Below are 19,183 nucleotides of genomic sequence, written 5' to 3' on the forward strand. Positions count from 1 at the left end.
CGGTAATTGATTGTGTTATTAAAAGATAATTTTCTTAGGCCAAGTTTACTGAACCTTTCTTTTTGTGCGTTGTATTTAAATATTTTTTTTATTGAATTCATTAATAAATAACAATCAATAACAAATGAAAAATAAGTGTAACTTGGAGGAACTAAAAAGAAAAGAAAACAAAGGACAAAAGGGAGAAAGAGAAGGAAGGAAAGTCATTTTTCCTTTGAAAGGGAAACTTGAGAAGGAGAAAGAGTAAGAGACTGATACAGGAGGAGAGTGAGAGGAGAGCCATAAGTGGTCAGCGTGCAGTTTATGAAAAATTAGATCAGTGAGATGAGAAGTCAGGGAGACATACACAGAGTGCATGTTTTATTTTGTTAAGCATGAGATGTTCACTGACTAAGGGACCTCATGCAACATGAGTATGGGCAAGCTTGCTTCCAGGCAAATAGAATCAGGGGCCTAGCCAGCAGGGTAGAGAAGGCCAGAGAATCCAACTGCAGCTTTGTCAAAGGGAAGTCACTGGGTGTTACACCAACTAATGCAGTCAGAGGGTTGAGATTGATAAGTAGCTGTAGGGTCTGGGAGAGAGTCTCAAAGACAGATGTCCAGATGGGGGCCAACTCAGGTCAGGACGAAAACATATGGATGAGGGTGGCAGGAGCCTGCTTGCACCTGTCAAGTTGGATCCAAATCTGGGTACATCCTGGCCGACCTGACCTTGGAGAGGTGAATGCGATGTAAAACTTTGAATTGTATCAGCCCATGGCGGGCACAGACGTCATCAGAGAAACTGAATCCCACAAAATGTTTAGGTTGGACAGTGAAGGGCAGTATAAGCACACAATTTTGTTATAAATCTTCGATATCACACCTCTACTCCAATCTGATCCCTGTAGTAGAGAGTCAAGAGTAGATTCAGGTGCAAACGTAGGGAATCGTGCTACCCTGTTTTCATCTGAAAAAGTGAGCTCCGGTAAATTTAGTTTTTTGGGAGAGATGTTTGAAAGAAGCAAAGCTGTTGTCAATGAATGGGTCTTTTAGAGATTTATCACCGTTTGTATGCCATATACGAGAAGACAAATCTTTCACTGAGGGAGGGAATAAGTGATTTCTATCTACAGGGCAGAATAATGAAATTGCTTGTAGGCCAACATGTTTTCTGAATTGTGCTCAGGTTTGAAGAGATTGCTGAACTATATGATAAGTACTAAAATTTGATTTGGCTAGAGGAAGGGGAGAGCATAACTCAATGGAGCCTGCTTGTTGTGTGGTAGGAGATAAAATTATGTCTAAGGTAAATCAAAACCAGTTTTAAGTCTGGAATTGTATAACTGTTTAGAACAAAATCGGGTTTGTCTGATGGAATTAGTTGGTAGAATGTGAAACACAAATAACCATTTGTTTCAGTTTTACGTCTGTGTCCCTTGTGTGCGCAGAGCAGATTTGAGTTTAGCAAGATGGCCCCAGGCCTGAACTAGTAAACCCACTTAGACTAGAGGCAGTAATAACATCTTCACAACCTAAGTAGCCAAGCTTGGTTCTAAATCTTTCTTCTGGTAATGCAGAAAAATGCATTGGCGTTGGAATTAATTTTGTGTGAATAGAATGAGAATTTTAGGAGGGGCACTGGAGGCAAACTATGGGATTGGGGCATTTTTATAGGAGTAATAGTAGTTTTAATTATTTTTCTTGAATATTATTACCATTTAACAATATTTTCACTGGCCTTTCTTCATTGTGCTGAAGTGTGGCTTTATTTTTCTTTTGTTTAAATATACTCAAATCCTGTTCTGAAAGATATTAAAATTCATGTGACGCAGGGCCCAGTGTTAAGCAAGTGTGTGTGTATATATATATATATATATATATATATATATATATATATATATATATATATATAAAATATATAATTTTTTTTTTAGTGGTTGGAAATTCTGACATGCCCGCATTATAGGAGCAAAAATAGATTGAACTATTGCCCTGACATATTTATACCACTGGGCAATCGTCTCCATCTGCCGTGTGATTGCTTCCATTGCTGTCAGTCCCGCCCATTTTCAAAGGAACGCCTTTCACGTGGAGTGCAGGATGCTCCCTATAGCCTGGACGTCGCCGGTTCAAGCCCCGGCTATTCCACTGCCGACCATGGACTGGAGCACCCAGGGGGGTATATATACAGCGTTCTCGCCTGCGCTGTTGAACGGGACGAGCCATTACGTTGTTACTTGTAAAAATGACTGGATTCAGCCCGCTACGCTGTGTTTTCAGCTTGCGTAACGGCCAAAAAAGAAGAATAATCCTGTGAAACATTGTTGATTTACTCCTTTATGTGAGAAATTGGTTTGCTTAAAGTACTTATTTCAGCTCTCAATACTCTTCAGTGGGTTGGTTGTGACAGCATGTTCTTTAGTTTGGTGCGTGTAATATATGCAACATGGAGACAAGATTGAACTTTATTAGCACATTCTCCCCTGTTGACAGATGAGACTAGATCCTGGGTGCGCCCCGATACACAGCTCTGTAACAACCAACATTTGCAGATCTTTATTATTATACCATAACTATGTTCCCTCTAGACTTTCATTTAGTTAGCCACTGTGGCTAAAGTAACTTAACAACATTTTTCAAGTTATAAACATGCTGAATGGAGTGTGGTAACCAATGGAGTACCATAGGGATCAGTATTAGGTCCTCTGCTATTCCTAATCTACATTAATTATTTAGATTCTGGAATAGTAAGCAAACTTGTTAAATTTGCAGATGACACAAAAATAGGAGGAGTGGAACACTGTTGCAGCAGCAAAGGTCATTCAAAATGATCTAGACCAGATTCAGAACTGGGCATACACATGTCAAATTACATTTAATAGAGAAAAGTGTTAGGTACTGCACGCAGGAAATAAAAATGTGCATTATAAATATCATATACTGAGAGATACTGAAATTGGAGAAGGAATCTATGAAAAAGATGTAGGAATTTTTGTTGACTCAGAAATGTCTTCATCTAGACAATGTGGGGAAGCTGTAAAAAAAGGCCAACAAGATGCTCAGATACATTGTGAAAAGTGTTGAATTTAAATCAAGGGAAGTAATGTTAAAACTGCACAATGCATTAGGAAGACCTCATCTTGAATATTGTGTTCAGTTCTGGTCACCTCGCTATAAAAAAAAATATATATTGCTACTCTAGAAAGAGTGCAAAGAAGAGCGACCAGAATTATTCCAGGTTTTAAAGGCATGTCATATGCAGACAGGCTAAAAGAATTGAATCTCTTCAGTCTTGAACAAAGAAGACTTTGCGGCGACCTAATTCAAGCATTCAAAATTCTAAAAGGTATTGACAATGTTAACCCAAGGGACTTTTTCAGCCTGAAAAAAGAATCAAGGACCAGGGGTCACAAATGGAGATTAGACAAAGGGACATTCAGAATAGAAAATAGGAGGCACTTTTTTACACAGAGAATTGTGAGAGTCTGGAATCAACTCCCCAGTAATGTTGTTGAAGCTGACACCCTGGGATCCTTCAAGAAGCTGCTTGATGAGATTCTGGGATCATTAAGCTACTAACAACCAAACGAGCAAGATGGGCCGAATGGCCTCCTCTCGTTTGTAAACTTTCTTATGTTTCAGCAAGGCAAAAATACATGTATTTTATTTGAAAACACTAGATATTTAAATACCAGACCATACCATTTACAATACGTATTATATTTAAATTGCACTATAACCTGATTCCCATTTAATAAATGCCATACTTAGTCCCAAGTGAAAAAAAACATTACAGATTTCCTAAATTCTGAATAGGTTTGCAGAGCTATTCATGTACTGCATAGTCATTTACATTATTTTGACTGTGGTGCAGTTTTCTTTCCACTACAGAACGGTAAAGCAAAATTGTGCCAGTAGACAGTGCTATTAGTGTATGTTAATATGAATGTCTCCCTGACCAACCGCAGCTCTAGTTACACAACATTGTGCTAATGTGATTTAATAATATTAGTAGAATTGTACAGTCACTACTGTGTTTTAAAAAAATAAATAAATAAATAATGTTTTTTTTTTTTTACTGTGTTTTCACCTTACTAATGACAGTAATATTGCACCGATTCTGACATTAATATTAACTGTGATCTTGAATCTGCGTGTTTCTTGCCATTTGTCAAAATGTTCTTCCAAGACCAGAGGGTATATTTGAAACCATGACTACTGCTCCTTCCTGTGACTATCACTGTCATATTTTTGTTATGTGTACATGGGTGACTGGTAATCCTTGTATCTTTTGGAGCATGATTCTGGTAATTGGTCTGTACAATATGTTTTAGAACATTTATTTTCCGTTTGGATGCGATGTGTTTTTTTTTTTTATATACAAGCAGCACATCCCCAGACTTACTAATTGGAGCCACCGTGGCGAACTTCGGGAAAAATAGTTGAGCCACAAGGGAATACGTTTAGTTTGTGGCGATGTGGCATAACAGACTGCGTTAAATAAATAAGTCGTTCAGACAAAGAACAGTAGTCTGTATTCCAAACAGTTTTGAGAGATTAAATCTTTTTTTTTTATTTCAAGGTCTTTAAAAAAAAAAAATCCAAAGTTACACAATTTTACAATAATCATTCTATATGACTTCAATTTCCCATACATAGATCTTGATATAGTATTGTAGTGTGCATGGAGGAAGGCAGCAGGCAGAGCTGATAGGTGACGTAATCACATACAAAGACATAAGCCCAATATACGCTTCTTGCAAAGGAGCCGGCTCTTTTGTACAGCGGTATCGGCGCTATGCTTCAGTGCGAGAGGTCCCGGGGTCGCGCCCGCCTTCCGCCTGTGTGTGGATTGCCTCACCCTGTGTGATGCACCTGCCTGTGGGAACAGAGATCACTATAGTATGTAGGTTTTAAAATATAAAATGTGGGACACAGTACATGTCCAATTTTACTTGCGATAAGTGGAAAAAATGTTTGTCACTGTTGTTCCATAGTTAAGGAATATACAACAAACAGGTTTTCCACTTGTTCTTGTAAGCACACGTGTGATCAAGTGTAAGTTACAGCTTTTAATGGTGCAGCAACCATATATATCGGAACGACGACAACAAAAGTAAAACTCTACAATCACATGATCACAGTAAAGTTCATTAGAATATATATATATATACACACACACACACACACACACACACACATACATACACACAGTGCCTTGCAAAAGTGTTCAGACCCCTGACCAATTCTCTCATATTACTGAATTACAAATGGTATATTGAAATTTCGTTCTGTTCGATATTTTTTTTTAAAACACTTCAACTCAAAATCAGTTATTGTAAGGTGACATTGGTTTTATGCTGGGAAATATTTAAGAAAAATACAAAACTGAAATATCTTGCTTGCATAAGTATTCAACCCCCACACATTAATATTTGGTAGAGCCACCTTTCACTGCAATAACAGCTTTAAGTCTTTTGGGGTAAGTATGTACCAGCTTTGCACACAGTGTCGGAGTGATTTTGGCCCATTCTTCTTGGCAGATTTGCTCCAGGTTGTTCAGGTTGGTTGGACGACGCTTATGGACTGCAATTTTAAAATAGTGCCACAGATTCTCAGTGGGATTGAGATCAGGACTTTGACTGGGCCACTGTAGGACATTCACCTTTTTGTTCTCGAGCCACTCCAATGTTGCTTTGGCCTTGTGCTTGGGATCATTGTCCTGCTGAAAGGTGAATTTCCTCCCAAGCTTCAGTTATTTAGCAGACTGAAGCAGATTCTCGTGCAGCATTTTGCTCCATCCATTCTTCCTTCAATTGTAACAAGATGCCCAGTCCCTGCTGATGAGAAGCATCCCCACAGCATGATGCTGCTACCACCATACTTCACTGTAGGGATGGTGTGTCTTAAGGCATGGGCAGTGTTAGGTTTGTGCCACACATAGCGCTTTGAGTTTTGGCCAAAAAGCTCTATCTTTTTCTCATCTGACCACAAAACCTTTTCCCACATCGCAGCTGGGTCACTCTCATGCTTTCTGGCAAACTCCAGGCGTTCTTTCAGATGGTACTTTTTGAGTAACGGTTTCTTTCTTGCCACCCTCCCATACAGGCCAGTGTTATGCAGAGCTCTTGATGTGGTTGACTGGTGCACCATTACTCCACTCCCAGCCACTGAACTCTGTAGCTCCTTCAAAGTGATTGTTGGCCTCTCTGTGGCTTCTCTCACAAGTCTCCTTGTTTGAGCAATGAGTTTTGAAGGACGGCCTTTTCTTGACAGTGCCTGGGTGGTGTGATGCAGCTTCCACTCCCTGATTATTGATCCAACTGTGCTCACTGGGCTATCCAAACACTTGGATATTATTTTGTACCCTTTCCCTAATCTATGCATTTGTATTACTTTATCTCTAACTTCTGTAGAATACTCTTTGGTCTTCATTTTCCTTCAGATTCACAGCCTTACCAATGATCCTTCAACAGTGGGGTTTTTATCCAGAAAATGTGACAGCAACTTTAATGGTTCACAGGTGGAGGCCAATGGTAAGGTAATTGTGTCCTCGTTAGGGCAATTTCTTTCATCGGTGCAAACTGTGAGCTTCCACAGCACAGGGGTTGAATACTTATGCAAGCAAGATATTTCAGTTTTTTATTTTTCTTAAATATTTCCCAACATAAAACCAATGTCACCTTACAATAATTGATTCTGAGTTTCAGTGTTTAAGAATAAAATATCAAACAGAATGAAATTTCAATGTACCATTTGTAATTCGGTAATATGAGAGAATTGGTCAGGGGTCTGAATACTTTTGCAAGGCACTGTGTATGTATTTATGTATGCATATTATATATATATATATATATATATATATATATATATATAAAAAATAAAATAAACAGTGTGCATGTCTCATATATCATTTGTAATAGAATAAACTACTTAGAAGCAATTGAATGTTCTCTGTAGATTTTATTCCTCTCCTAAAAAAAAAAATAGTCTTTGCATATCCAAATATGGCCCTTTGCCTTAACTTGTCAGACCTCTCCAGTACATATAGATGATGTACAGTGTTTATGATATTTTTAGCTTTCTTCTCTCAAATACACTTTTTTAGATCAGTAACTGGCTACCGCAAGAAAAAGCTTGTTTCCTCTGCAGCGGGTCAATAGGCCAGTCTTAGCTGGTGAATAATTGCAGCTGTGGTGTTAATGAGCAAACAGTACTTTAGGCAGACTATTTTTTACTTTGTATTTCTATCAATTTGAATAGCTATTATCCACTACAAGGGAGGCATATCCCCTGTGACACATGAAAAGTAGTGTTCTGCTTTTTACGTACAACTGCATTTTGAGTACTAAGTTAAGTTTTAAGTACTATGATAAATACTAATTACTTCAAGCAGTTGGTTCAATTTATTTGCAAAGCAATTTGCTGAATATAGTGGCTGCAACTGGGAATCACATAAGGTGAGGGCATATCTTTGGGTGGGGGTAGGGGTGTAGTTCAGAGTTCAGAATGTCGGTCACCGCCCCTTCACAGCAGGTATGTATAGTACTGAGAATCTTGTTAAAAATTGTCTGTTTGATCAATGCCGTTATTGATTACTTCTTTCAGGAGGAGAAAAGCAAAGAGTAGCCATTGCCAGAGCCATCCTGAAAAACCCCCCTATCCTCTTGTATGATGAAGCCACATCTTCTCTGGACTCCATCACTGAAGAGGTACCAATCACACACAAATTACTACTCTCTTTAATTTATTGTACATACACATGGAATCTGTAAGCTACGATGCAATTAGTGTCCAGAACTACTGATTACCAATAGTAATGCTATTCTATGAAAACAAACACAATTTATAGATATTGTTTAGATACTTCGTCCATGGTCCAAATGCATTCTGTATTGAAAGCCTATAGAAATGTAACTTTATTCTCCTGAGTATCATGCATTACATGTTTGTTTTGGTTTGCTTGAACACTGGGATGGAAACATCATGGTTCTGTCCGTAGAGCACACTTCAGTTCTGAATACAGTCAAACATTGAGGGTGGTGAAGAGAACACAGAGAGTCTTGTTGATTCTGATCTGTTGAAGATATATGTACAGCTGTGAAAAATCCAGGGCATCCCACATTTTGACAAAGATTCAAAGACAGATGTCAGTACTTGCGATCTGCATTTCTTTTCCAGTTGATATTGTTTATTTGAATTGACTAAAATATGTACAATTTTGGCAAAAATAAATTATGTAACTTGAAAGGTAGTGATGCTTTTTTATTGGAGAAAGTAGATTGAAATTACTATTTATTTGAATGCCACCTTGTTGAATTCTTTCTTTGGTGGTTCTTATTGCAATTACTCTATCACAATTAAACAAAATAAATACATACATTTGAAGCTACTGATTTTGACTGCATGTGTTCACCGGTTATAATTGTTCTATTAATCTTTTTTCAGAATATACTAAGTTCTATGAAAGAGATGGTAAAAGATCGCACGTCCATCTTCATCGCTCACAGGCTGTCTACTATTGTAGATGCAGATGAAATTATTGTCCTGAATCAGGTAAATAATTATAATCCGTATTTTTACTTTGCTTTCCAGTGGTAGGGATGGGTGAGGGTGCAAAGCTATTGGAATTGGTACCAAACCAAACCTTTTTAATGCTGTTAAACCAAACCTTTTTAATGCCGCTTAACCAAACCTTTTTAGCTGTAAAGGGGAACTATTTTAAAATCAATCCATCCAAAAACATGAGATGCTCTTAAATACCAGTTGAAAAGACATTGCTTGCTGTCTTTACTGCTGTGCATTGGAAAAGCAGGGATCGTATCCTAAATGTTGAAGTAACAAGCCCCTCACGTTGACAAAGGTGATTTAGACTTAGTGCGTGAAGTCCTTGGTGCTTTAAAAAGCAAACTGAACTCCAAGGGCCCTCATTTAAAATAATGAATCTAAGTCTGTCAATACCCTTGATCATATCCACATGTTAGTAACTGTCTTTTGAAATGTGTTTTTGTTAAACGACAGCCTTTGTAATTATAATAGGCAGCGGATATTATTTGATCATGCAGAAATCACGAGCAACAACTGTATTTAAAAAAAAAAATAAAAAAAAAAAAAAAAGCTGAAAGATCTTGCTATCTATATGTGCTTGTATGTTATAATTTATCTTCAAACGTTTTTTTGGTTTCTGTCTAATTTATCATACAACTGTTTGCCCATCTAAGTACATAATTAGCTGTCTTGACATGTTGGGATACATTTCTATTTTTGGCACCACATTTATTTTCTATTGTAAAATGTTCCCTTGAATTATCCTGGGTGTATTTCTATTGGGGATCATTATGAAGGAAAGCAGGGGGCATTACAAAACAATTAAATGTGTTGCTCTGTGACAGCCTGCCTCCCACTCACAATCTGCATTGAATATTACATTTGTTACAAACAGCTATCTTTTAAAACGCTGAAAAAACAGAATGACTTGGTTTTCTGCAAACACTTAACAATAAGCCTTGGGAGAGCATCTAGTGTGCTACCTGTGTATAGGTAGAGACAATCTGTGTGGTGCTTTTCAGTTATATTTCCTGTAGTCTGTAGACATTGGGGATTTGGATGCTGGCAACCCTCCCAAACACTAGTAACAGATTGTAGCTTCACACACAGTGTTCAATATTGGGCTCCATTTCCCTCGCAATTACAGTGTACGTAATCAGTTGCTGCAAGATGCATTTTATTAAATCAGATTGCACTTCATATACAATTTGCATTATGCAAGATGAAAGAACATCTTGGAGGTTTTTTTTTTTTTTTGCATGTTGTAAAATAGATACTATTCAAGGAATCCAATAGATTCTCCAGTACTGTCGTGATTCTAAAGGAGCACAGAGATAAGACAGATACAGCAAGCAGCATTTGCAGCTGGAGTATATAAGCAGATGACGACCATATCTGATGCAAGCAGAGTATTGTACAATTCCAGTTTCCAGTCCATCTGTCTGATGTGTCGAGTCCAGAAGGTTTATGTGTAGGCAGCTCATGAAACTAGCAATTATCTGGCATTGCATTTATTCAAGGTTGAGGGGCAAACAAAAGGATTTCAGGAAAAGAAACAAAAGCCCCGTTTCCTGAAAGCAGTAGTTTTGCATTCCACATTCCTCCCGATACAGTGCAGTATACGCAGTTCTACTGTTTGCAACACAGGGAGAGAAGATGCTTATCCCTTTAGATCTGACAACACCTGGGGGTGCAGTCTTGTAGATTCCTTGAACGCCCACCAGAGCCCCTGTCCTTTTGTATGACAGCAATGCTGTGCAAGTTGATTCTTACTAATAATCACTAGAAGACAGGTAAAGGATTTCTCAATGCAATGTAAATTAATGTTTGATAAAATACAGAAACTGCTGGTTTGCTGTAACCCTATAATATATATATATATATATATATATATATATATATATATATATATATATATATATATATATATATATATATATATATATAAATGAGACACGCACGCACTCTGTTTATCCGCGGCTCCCTGACGACTTAATGCCTGCGGACACACATATGAAGACGCATGAGTCGGTCTAACCTGTGGAGTAAATGCCAAGACAACAGCGCTACAGTTGCGAGGATTCATGTATGAATAGCAGAAGGATTCTGTAAAATTAGTTCTCTGGTACGTATTTTGTTGAAATGTAAAACAAGTTTAAATTACACAACAGGCTTGTTATTTAGTTTTAAAGAACTTTTTTTTTATATAGAATTGTATTTTTTGTTTGAAATCCCAGAAAACTAGCAACACTTCGCTACCATTATTTAATATTAATGCGAAGAGTAAATGAGCTAAGTAGCTTATTCCCATCATAAAATGTTTTATGATTTTTTTTTGTAGTAGTAGTAGTAGTACATGTATACTTTAAAAGTATTTTTAATTTTTTTTTGGTGACAGAAAAGGCTGAGGAAATGGGGATGGAGGTGTATCACATTTTGAAAAGATTTTGCTAGGCGTATCACTGTCAAAGTAAACAAATTTTAAAACATTACTCTGTCTTTGTAATATATTGTATTGCATACATCTCCAGTACACACTAATTACTAGTTTCTGTATTTTATTCATGCATTCTATTGACACGCAATGACACCTCATTTATCCACGGATTATGCACACACACACATTATTTAATAAAAAAAAAAGATAAGTAATACTGTTTGTTTTGGGTGTGGGTGATGGGTAAGTCTGATAGGGTCAGCTATTATATATATGTCCAGGTGTACATTTCTAATCCTCTGAAGGTACTGCATGACATTAAAGTAGCCATCTCCTCCCCTTTTGGTGGAGTCTTCTAATGACCTTAGTGCTGAACGGAGTGTCCCTTTCAGAGGAAATGTTTAATCTGTCATTCCCCTATCCCTCGGCTTCATTAAAGCAGAATAACACAGCATGTGATGAACAACAAAAGAAGAATAAAGATAATGTTAGAAGTAAAAGGTTCAGCTGCATAGACAGAGAACAGTGACAGTGTGACCGGAAGCGAATACGAAAAATAAAAAAGGCTACGATACAGATGCTTAATGGCTGTAGTATTCATTATTCTGCAGCTCACGCATAACATTGGGTTCTGATCTTACTGATGCAAATTTTGTATGCCCGTTTTGCTCAGAACAGAATGAGCCCAGCAGCATCTGTGTTGCTGAGTTTTGAAGAATTTTTATCGCTGGTGACAACGTTTTCTCAAGCTGAATCTATAGAACCCGTAGGCATGCCATGGATTCAAGCCAACCCCCAACTGCTGTGTTACAATATCCCGGTGTAGACATTTTTGTCTTAGCTGAGGGTAACTACATTAGATAAAACCTAGACGTCCCAGCCAGAAATTAAGCGGTTTAACCTTATGTTATTAAGATAGTGGCCTTATAATAACCTCATAAAATGCACCACATCTGATAAACAACACAGACTCACATATATTTACAAGTAGCAAGGGCTTTCAAGAGCTATTTGGATTAAAAACTGACCTTGACGTTCTACTCTGGTCATAATGAATGCTGAATGCTGTTAACCTTATTGGATCTGCAAAATAGTTTTCAAACGAATTATGAAAAAATCTATATTGATTTTTTTTTTTTCACCCATATATTAACTATTAGTAAGGCTACGATTTTGGCAAAGTGGTTTTTAATACATTTCACTGGCGATTTGCGGAAAAAAACTTTCATGGAAAGGTCAACAAATAATGTAGCTAAAGCTATGTCAATTTTTAAAAACAGAACACCAAAACCAATAATATAAAGACTATTGCTTTTGCCTGCTGACAAGTTTAAATGTTACTTTAGAATACAGGTTTTCACACTGGTCTCGTCCTATTTCTCCATGCACGTCCAGTGTAAGTGTACATGTTACAAAATCAGCATGTCAAATAATTTTAATTAGTGTTCAGAATGAACCGCTGTATATTTTTTCTTCAGTAGTAAGAACACCATGTTTAAATTCGTTTTTTTTTTTTTTTTTAAAGTTAGTCAAATCACCAGGTCCAAGAAATTGGGCATCACAAAGATCAGAAAAATAGACTATAAAACAGAGAAACCTCTCGTTTCTATCTACAGTTTGATGTTCAACGGCAGTCTGAAATATTTAGTAATGTTCAGTTTTAGAGAAAGTGAGTACTTTCAAATACACTACATTGTATGAGAAAAAGTTTCAAAAAATAATGTTTTAATAAATATTTTTTGAAGACGCAAGCCCACTTTGTTTTAAAAAATTAATGAACAAGCGTATGTATGTGAAGATCAAAGGCTTGACAACTTGCCCAACTATTCTCTCCACACCTATTAAAATAACTGCCATGTGATTTGATTATTTATTGTTTCCTGGATGAGAGAGCAACCAAATGCTCTGAGATGATGGCTTCAGACGTGTTGCTGTGTGTTAATTTCTGATCTCTTTGTTTCCCCACGGTTTTAGGGTAAAGTAGCGGAGCGGGGTTCTCACTACGAACTCCTGAGCAACCCAAACAGCCTGTACTCAGACCTGTGGAACACGCAGAACAGCAAGATCCTGAGCAGCAATGGCAAGCCGGATGAGAAGAGCGAGAGGCTGACCAGGAAAGAGGAGGAGAGGAAGAAACTGCAGGAGGAGATCCTCAACAGTGTGAAGGGCTGCGGGAACTGCTCCTGCTAAAGAGGGGCCAGCTGTACAGTGGATATTAGTTTGCTGCAGCGTTTTGCAGTGGTACTCAGGTGTGAGCTGTTTATAGAACACATTGACCTTCTCTCTTCCTGTTTTATAATTGTATTTGGCTGTCCTTGGCAGCACATTGGTTTGAATCCATGTTCATAAGCCAAATTTGTGTTCACATAAAGCGAGACTGTCCTCCCAAATGCTATATGTGTGTGTGTGTGTGTATGTGTGTATGTGTCTATATATATATAAAAAATAAAACAGCTGGCTCTTTGAGCTTATATATATATATATATATATATATATATATATATATATATATATATATATATATATATATTATATATACACACACACACACACACACACCACACACACACACACACATATATATATATATATATATATATATATATATATATATAATATATAAAATCTCAAACGTTATTTGTAATTGCCACAATTCTGAGTAACACATTTTAAAATGAATGAATAGATACTTTATTTTTTTTTATTTATTAGTCGGCATCACAAACCGTCCCCTTAGTTTTAATACCTGTCAGATACTTTTTTTTATTAACTTGAAGGTTTCATAATGACTTCTTTATTCTAGGAAGCTCCGACATGCCTGGGATTACAAAAATATTTTACAAATGCAAATTTGTTGGTTTACAAATGTGATCAAGCGTGTTTATAGTATAGTGTACGTCAGCGTTGCAGCATTTTATTGACAGTAAAGATGATTTTGAATTTCCAAGAAAATGTGGTTGTCTTGGATATACTTGGGAGGGGTTACATTTTGTACTGACTCCTTACATGTTTTGTGTGTTGGAATCTGGGTCGGGTCACAAATGAGTTTTTTTGGTCTCGGCTTCGCCCCCAGTGGAAATTAGTCGGCATCGCAAACCATCCACTTAGTTTTAATACCTGTCAGTCTCCTCTTGACTGATTTTAGAGAGGGTTCAGGTCAGGATTAAGGTGCATTGATGGCATGAAACTCTCAACACATCTGCTCAAACTGTGCCTCAGATTTCACGTGCAATAAATTCACAACCACCAAATTTAAATACAAATAAATAAAATGCATGACCTGTATATGTACTCTGGATGATTGAAAACAACAGAAACCACGGCCATGAGCAGTCCTAACGGGTACAGAACTAAATCTGAGCTGCTTAGTCTGGATCAGCTGTCACGTCTAGGTGGTGTGTGCTGTAAGATTTCCCTCAAGCCCTGAAGTGTGTTGAAATCAGTTAACTGCTGGGTGAGCTAGCTTGTCAAACACCACATCCTTCTGTACAAACCTCTCTGATGCTCGTTTTGCATGGTGTATGGGTATACTGTATGTGTACGTTGTTCAGGCACATTCCGTCTGCTTTGGGGTACTCTAGAAGGTTCAGATGGTCACTGAAATCTTTGTTTGCCCATTTTGAACAACACTGAGGTGCTTCCATCACACAAGGAACTGATCTGTACACCCTACTGGTTACGCACAGGGATGATCTGTACCCTAGTACAATTTGGTCTAGCTTTTCTAAAATGTACTAGACCACAGAAGAAGATGTATGTTTATGTTAGTAAAAAAAAAAAAAAAAAAAATACAAAAAGCAAAACAGGAGAACCTGTAGTGGTGTTTATTCTTAAAAGCACATTTTCTATTTGTGTTTCTAAAAAGGAATCAGTGTGTGCAGTGAAGTGTCAAAGTCCTGCATAGCCTGCTGCATCCTTGTGATACAAGCAAGCTGGGATCCTCGAGGTTAAGTGTAAGCAAGCCTGGCTATAAAGACGACCTGCTGGGCTGCAGGGGAATGTGGACAAGTGACCTTTACAGTCAGGATGCTTCACAATAAATTACACAATCTCTGCGAGGTTCAGGTATTAAAGTGGACTGCAGAATGAAAGCCTTTTATGTAGATTTCATATTATTGCTTCTTCCAGCAACATTTCTTCAGGTCTAATAAATGAAGTGCCTTAAAATGTTTCCAGTCCTTTTAAATCGTCAGTTCTACAGATGTCAGTCTTTGTTGTATTTTGTTCTTGTTAATAATGTTATGTTAGTGCCTGTTGCAGATTATCACTGGAAAAGAAACCTTGAATTCTGTATTTTAGTTTTAATATTTGGTTTCTTATTTATTTATATTTATTTTTTTCCTGAACTAACATTTTCCATAGTTTGTCATGCCACAGAATGTGATTCCAGGTTTTACATATTATCTAAAGTGTTCAAGTTATTACATTGTTTGTTTTAATACAGACTGATTTTGGACAGTTGATTGTGCATTCAGGGCCTTGTATTGTAAATATCATGTACAATGACCACTTTCCTGAGGACCACTTTCCTTTCTTGTGTGGTCAGCTCACAGGTTTGACCTGCAATGCACAGATACTGTGTTTGAGCATATTTTTAAATTAGCGCACACATAAACTCCAAACAGCCTTTTCATATGCTGTTGTTTATTTTTTGTGGTTGTATATATATATACACTTGCCATTAGTAGTTTACATATAGCCACACCCACCAGATTGTGATCATTACAGGAAAGTAAATAAATATTTTAGTGCACAGTATGCCGTGTTTCAGCCTTATTGACCGAATAGGTTATGAATGAATTAAGCATTGCCAGTGTTTGTGTTTTTGGTTTTTTTTTGTCTTGGAGCTCCTAAATTCATGGATAAGCAATAAAGATGAATATTCTTATATTTACAGTACATCAAATTCCTCCTTTTCCTAGAAAGAATAAAGCCCCCAACCCTCACCTTTTATATATGCAGCCGTTTTCTGTTTTGTTTCCTACGAAACTAAGGTTAAAGCTCCGGCCCAGGAACCCAGTGAGTCAAGGCATGGACTGTCTGGGATGTGCCTTGCCTCCAGGTTTCAGTAACTAGGTGGAATCTGTTGCTTTGGTTCAGCGGGTAAAGGAGGTCGGCTATTTATCTGCAGGTCTCCTGATCGGCAAGGGAATTGCAGAGGTGAGGCAACAAACAAAACTTTTTTTCTTTGAATTGGGAAACAAAAAAAATGGGGGGTAAATAAAACCAACTCTGATTTATACACAATGTAGCAATGAAGGGCAAACTGTAACACTGTTGTGGAAAGTACATTTAAATTGGAGATTTACATTGATAATGATAAACTATATAAAATAAATGGTACTCAAATAAAGGGTTTACAGTATCGGATTTACAGGTGTGTGTGTGTGTGTGTGTATATATATATACTATTAACAAGTAATGTTGTTTTTTTTTTTTCTCAAAGATAGGTGTCAACTTGGGGCCATTTCTAAGATTTATTAATTTATTATTATAAATTTAAAGTATTTTAGTTCAAAATCAAAACTACAGACGTAATTGTTCAGATGATGAAAAAAATTCATGTAGAGTCAGAACTCCTTGAAACTGTATTGTGGCCTCATGGTTTCCTGTTTCACTGGGGTATAAAAATGAGATAACACGCATCACCATGGGGGAAGGCAAAGAACTCACAAATGAAAAGAGACAAATGGTTGTTGACCTTCATAAATCAGGCAATGGGTACAAAAAAATAGCTAAAAAAACTAAATATACCACTTACCACTATTAGGGCAATAATTAAGAGGTTCAAACCAGTGAAACAGTGGTAAATCTGCCTGGTAGAGGACGCAAGTGAATCTTGCCCCCAGGCACAATGAGGAAGATGGTTCGGGAGGCAGAAGAATACAAGGGCAACAGTTGGAGAATTACAGAACTTGGTTTCATCTTCGGGTCTCCAAATCTACAATTAGACGCCACCTCCATGCCAATAGCCTATTTGAAAGGGTTGCCAGAAAAAAGCCTTCAGTGAGAACAACCAACAAATGTAAGTGCCAGGAGTTTGCTAAACAGCATTGGCACTTGGATTGGAACTGGGTGCTATGGTCGGATGAGACGAAAATAGAGCTCTTTGGCCCAAAGGATGCGTATGCAGCAAAGAACCTCATACCAACTGTAAAATATGATGGTGGAGCTTTGATGTTATGGGGCTGTTTTGCTTCCACTGGTCCTGGGCCCTTGTTAAGGTCAACAGCATCATGAACTCTACCAAACACCAAAAACCTGGTTGCCTCTCCCAGGAGGCTGAAACTTGGCTGCAAGTGGATCTTCCAGCAAGACAATGACCCCAATCACACATCAAAATCCACAAAGAAATTGATAATTGACCACAATATCAATATTTACAGTATAATTGTAAATCCCGAAAAACTACTCACTTCTAAATCTTTTGTAGTCATTTTTGTATTACTTTAGTATAAATACATGTTAATTTGGATTCATATGTTGTTTTTTTCTGACTTTGTGTGAACGAAAAGACGCACATTTGCCCATTTTCCATTGGAAATAGTGATATTTTGAAATATCACTGTCCTGGTCACAAAAGCAAAGTTTGCGGGGAATAATAGCCATTTTCTATACTTTTGAGGCATAAGCAATTAGGAAATAACACTTACTACCCAGGAACAAAAAAGAAAAAGAAAAAAAAATTGTTACACGGTGTAATTTGTTGCCAACATTAAAACCCAGTCCACGGAACATGGGACAACCATATGTATATTGGATATGTAAACAAACACGATATCTTATATATATTCGACTAGAGATTATATACACAATGTTGTGTGTGTATATATTATCTATATATCTACACGGTATCTTCAGATGTAGAGGAAACTTGAAAAATTTTGTGTTAAACAAACAAACATACAATCATGCTTCATGCATTTAAGTGATAATTTTTTTCCACCTATCTACACACTATATTCCACACTGTTAAGGGGAAAAAAGATTATATATTAAAAATATATAACTGAAAGATCATAATTGGATAAGTCTCCACCCTCCTGAGTTAATACTTGGTGGAAGCACCTTTGGTAGTAATTACAGCTGTGAGTCTGTTGGGATATGTCTCTACCAAATTTGCACACTTAGATTTGGCAATATTTGACCATTCTTATTTACAAAACTGTTCAAGCTCTGTCTAGGTCCTTGGGGAGCATTGATGGACAACAATCTTCAAGTCATGCCACAAATGTTCAATTTATTTTGGTTGGGGCTCTGACTGGGCCACTCAAGGACATTTAACTTTTTGTTCCTTAGCCACTCCAGTGTAGCTTTGGTTGTGTGCTCTGAGTCGTTGTCATGCCGAAAGCTGAACTTCTGTCCTAGTTTCAGCTTTCTTGCAGAGGGCAGCAGGTTTTCCTCAAGGACTTTTCTGTACTTTCCTCCATTCATTTTCCCTTATATCCTGACAAGTGCCCCAGTCTCTGCCAATGAGAAACATCCCCATAACATGATGCTGCCACCACCATGCTTCACAGTGTTCATTGGGTGATGCGCTGTGTTGGGTTTGCATTTAGGCCAAAAAGTTCCATTTTAGTTTCGTCAGACCACAAAACTTTTTGCCATAAGGCTACATAATCTTCTGAGTGTTTTTTTGCATACTTCAAACAGGTTTCAAGGTGGACTTTCTTGAGCAATGGCTCCCTTCTTGCCACCTTACCATACAGGCCAGATTTGTGGAGTGTTTGGGATATTGTTGTCACATGCACACCTTGACCAGTCTTGGCCATAAAAGCCTGTAGCTCATGCAAAGTTGCCATTGGCCTCTTGGTATCCTCTCTGATCAGTCTCCTTGCTCGGTCATTCAGTTTGGAGGGATGGCCTGATCTAGTCAGGGTCTTGGTGGTGCCATACACCTTTCACTACTTAATAATCGTCTTGACCGTGTTCCAAGAGATATTCAAACCTTTGATATTTTTTTATACCCATTCCCTGATCTGTGCCTTTAATCAACTGTCCCGGAGTTCTTTTGAAAGCGCCTTAGTGCTTATCCAGCAGAGGGAACCTACAGGAACTGCTGAATATATCCTGAAATCATGTGAATCACTACAATTTAACACATGTGGAGGCCACTTAACTTGGTGTGTGATTTTGAAGGCGATTGGTTACACCTGAGCTAATTTAGGATTGCTTTTACAAGGGGGTGGATACTTATCCAACCAAGCTATTTCAGTT

At 37.5% G+C, this 19,183-nt stretch overlaps 1 protein-coding gene across 2 annotated transcripts in view; it reads left to right on the top strand.

Annotated features, from left to right (window-relative positions):
* LOC121295637 (ATP-binding cassette sub-family B member 7, mitochondrial-like) overlaps positions 1–13,417 on the top strand; it is a 65,251-nt gene extending 51,834 nt beyond the window's left edge. For both annotated transcript variants that reach the window (XM_041220537.1, XM_041220538.1), the window contains 3 exons: positions 7,591–7,694; positions 8,431–8,538; positions 12,941–13,417. In XM_041220537.1, the coding sequence (XP_041076471.1) occupies positions 7,591–7,694; positions 8,431–8,538; positions 12,941–13,156 (428 nt within the window). In that variant the 3' untranslated portion in view covers positions 13,157–13,417. The remainder of the gene's footprint in view (positions 1–7,590; positions 7,695–8,430; positions 8,539–12,940) is intronic.
* Positions 13,418–19,183: the final 5,766 nt, after the last annotated feature.

Source organism: Polyodon spathula, chromosome 20 (genome assembly GCF_017654505.1).
Source record: "Polyodon spathula isolate WHYD16114869_AA chromosome 20, ASM1765450v1, whole genome shotgun sequence".
Lineage (NCBI taxonomy): Eukaryota > Metazoa > Chordata > Actinopteri > Acipenseriformes > Polyodontidae > Polyodon > Polyodon spathula.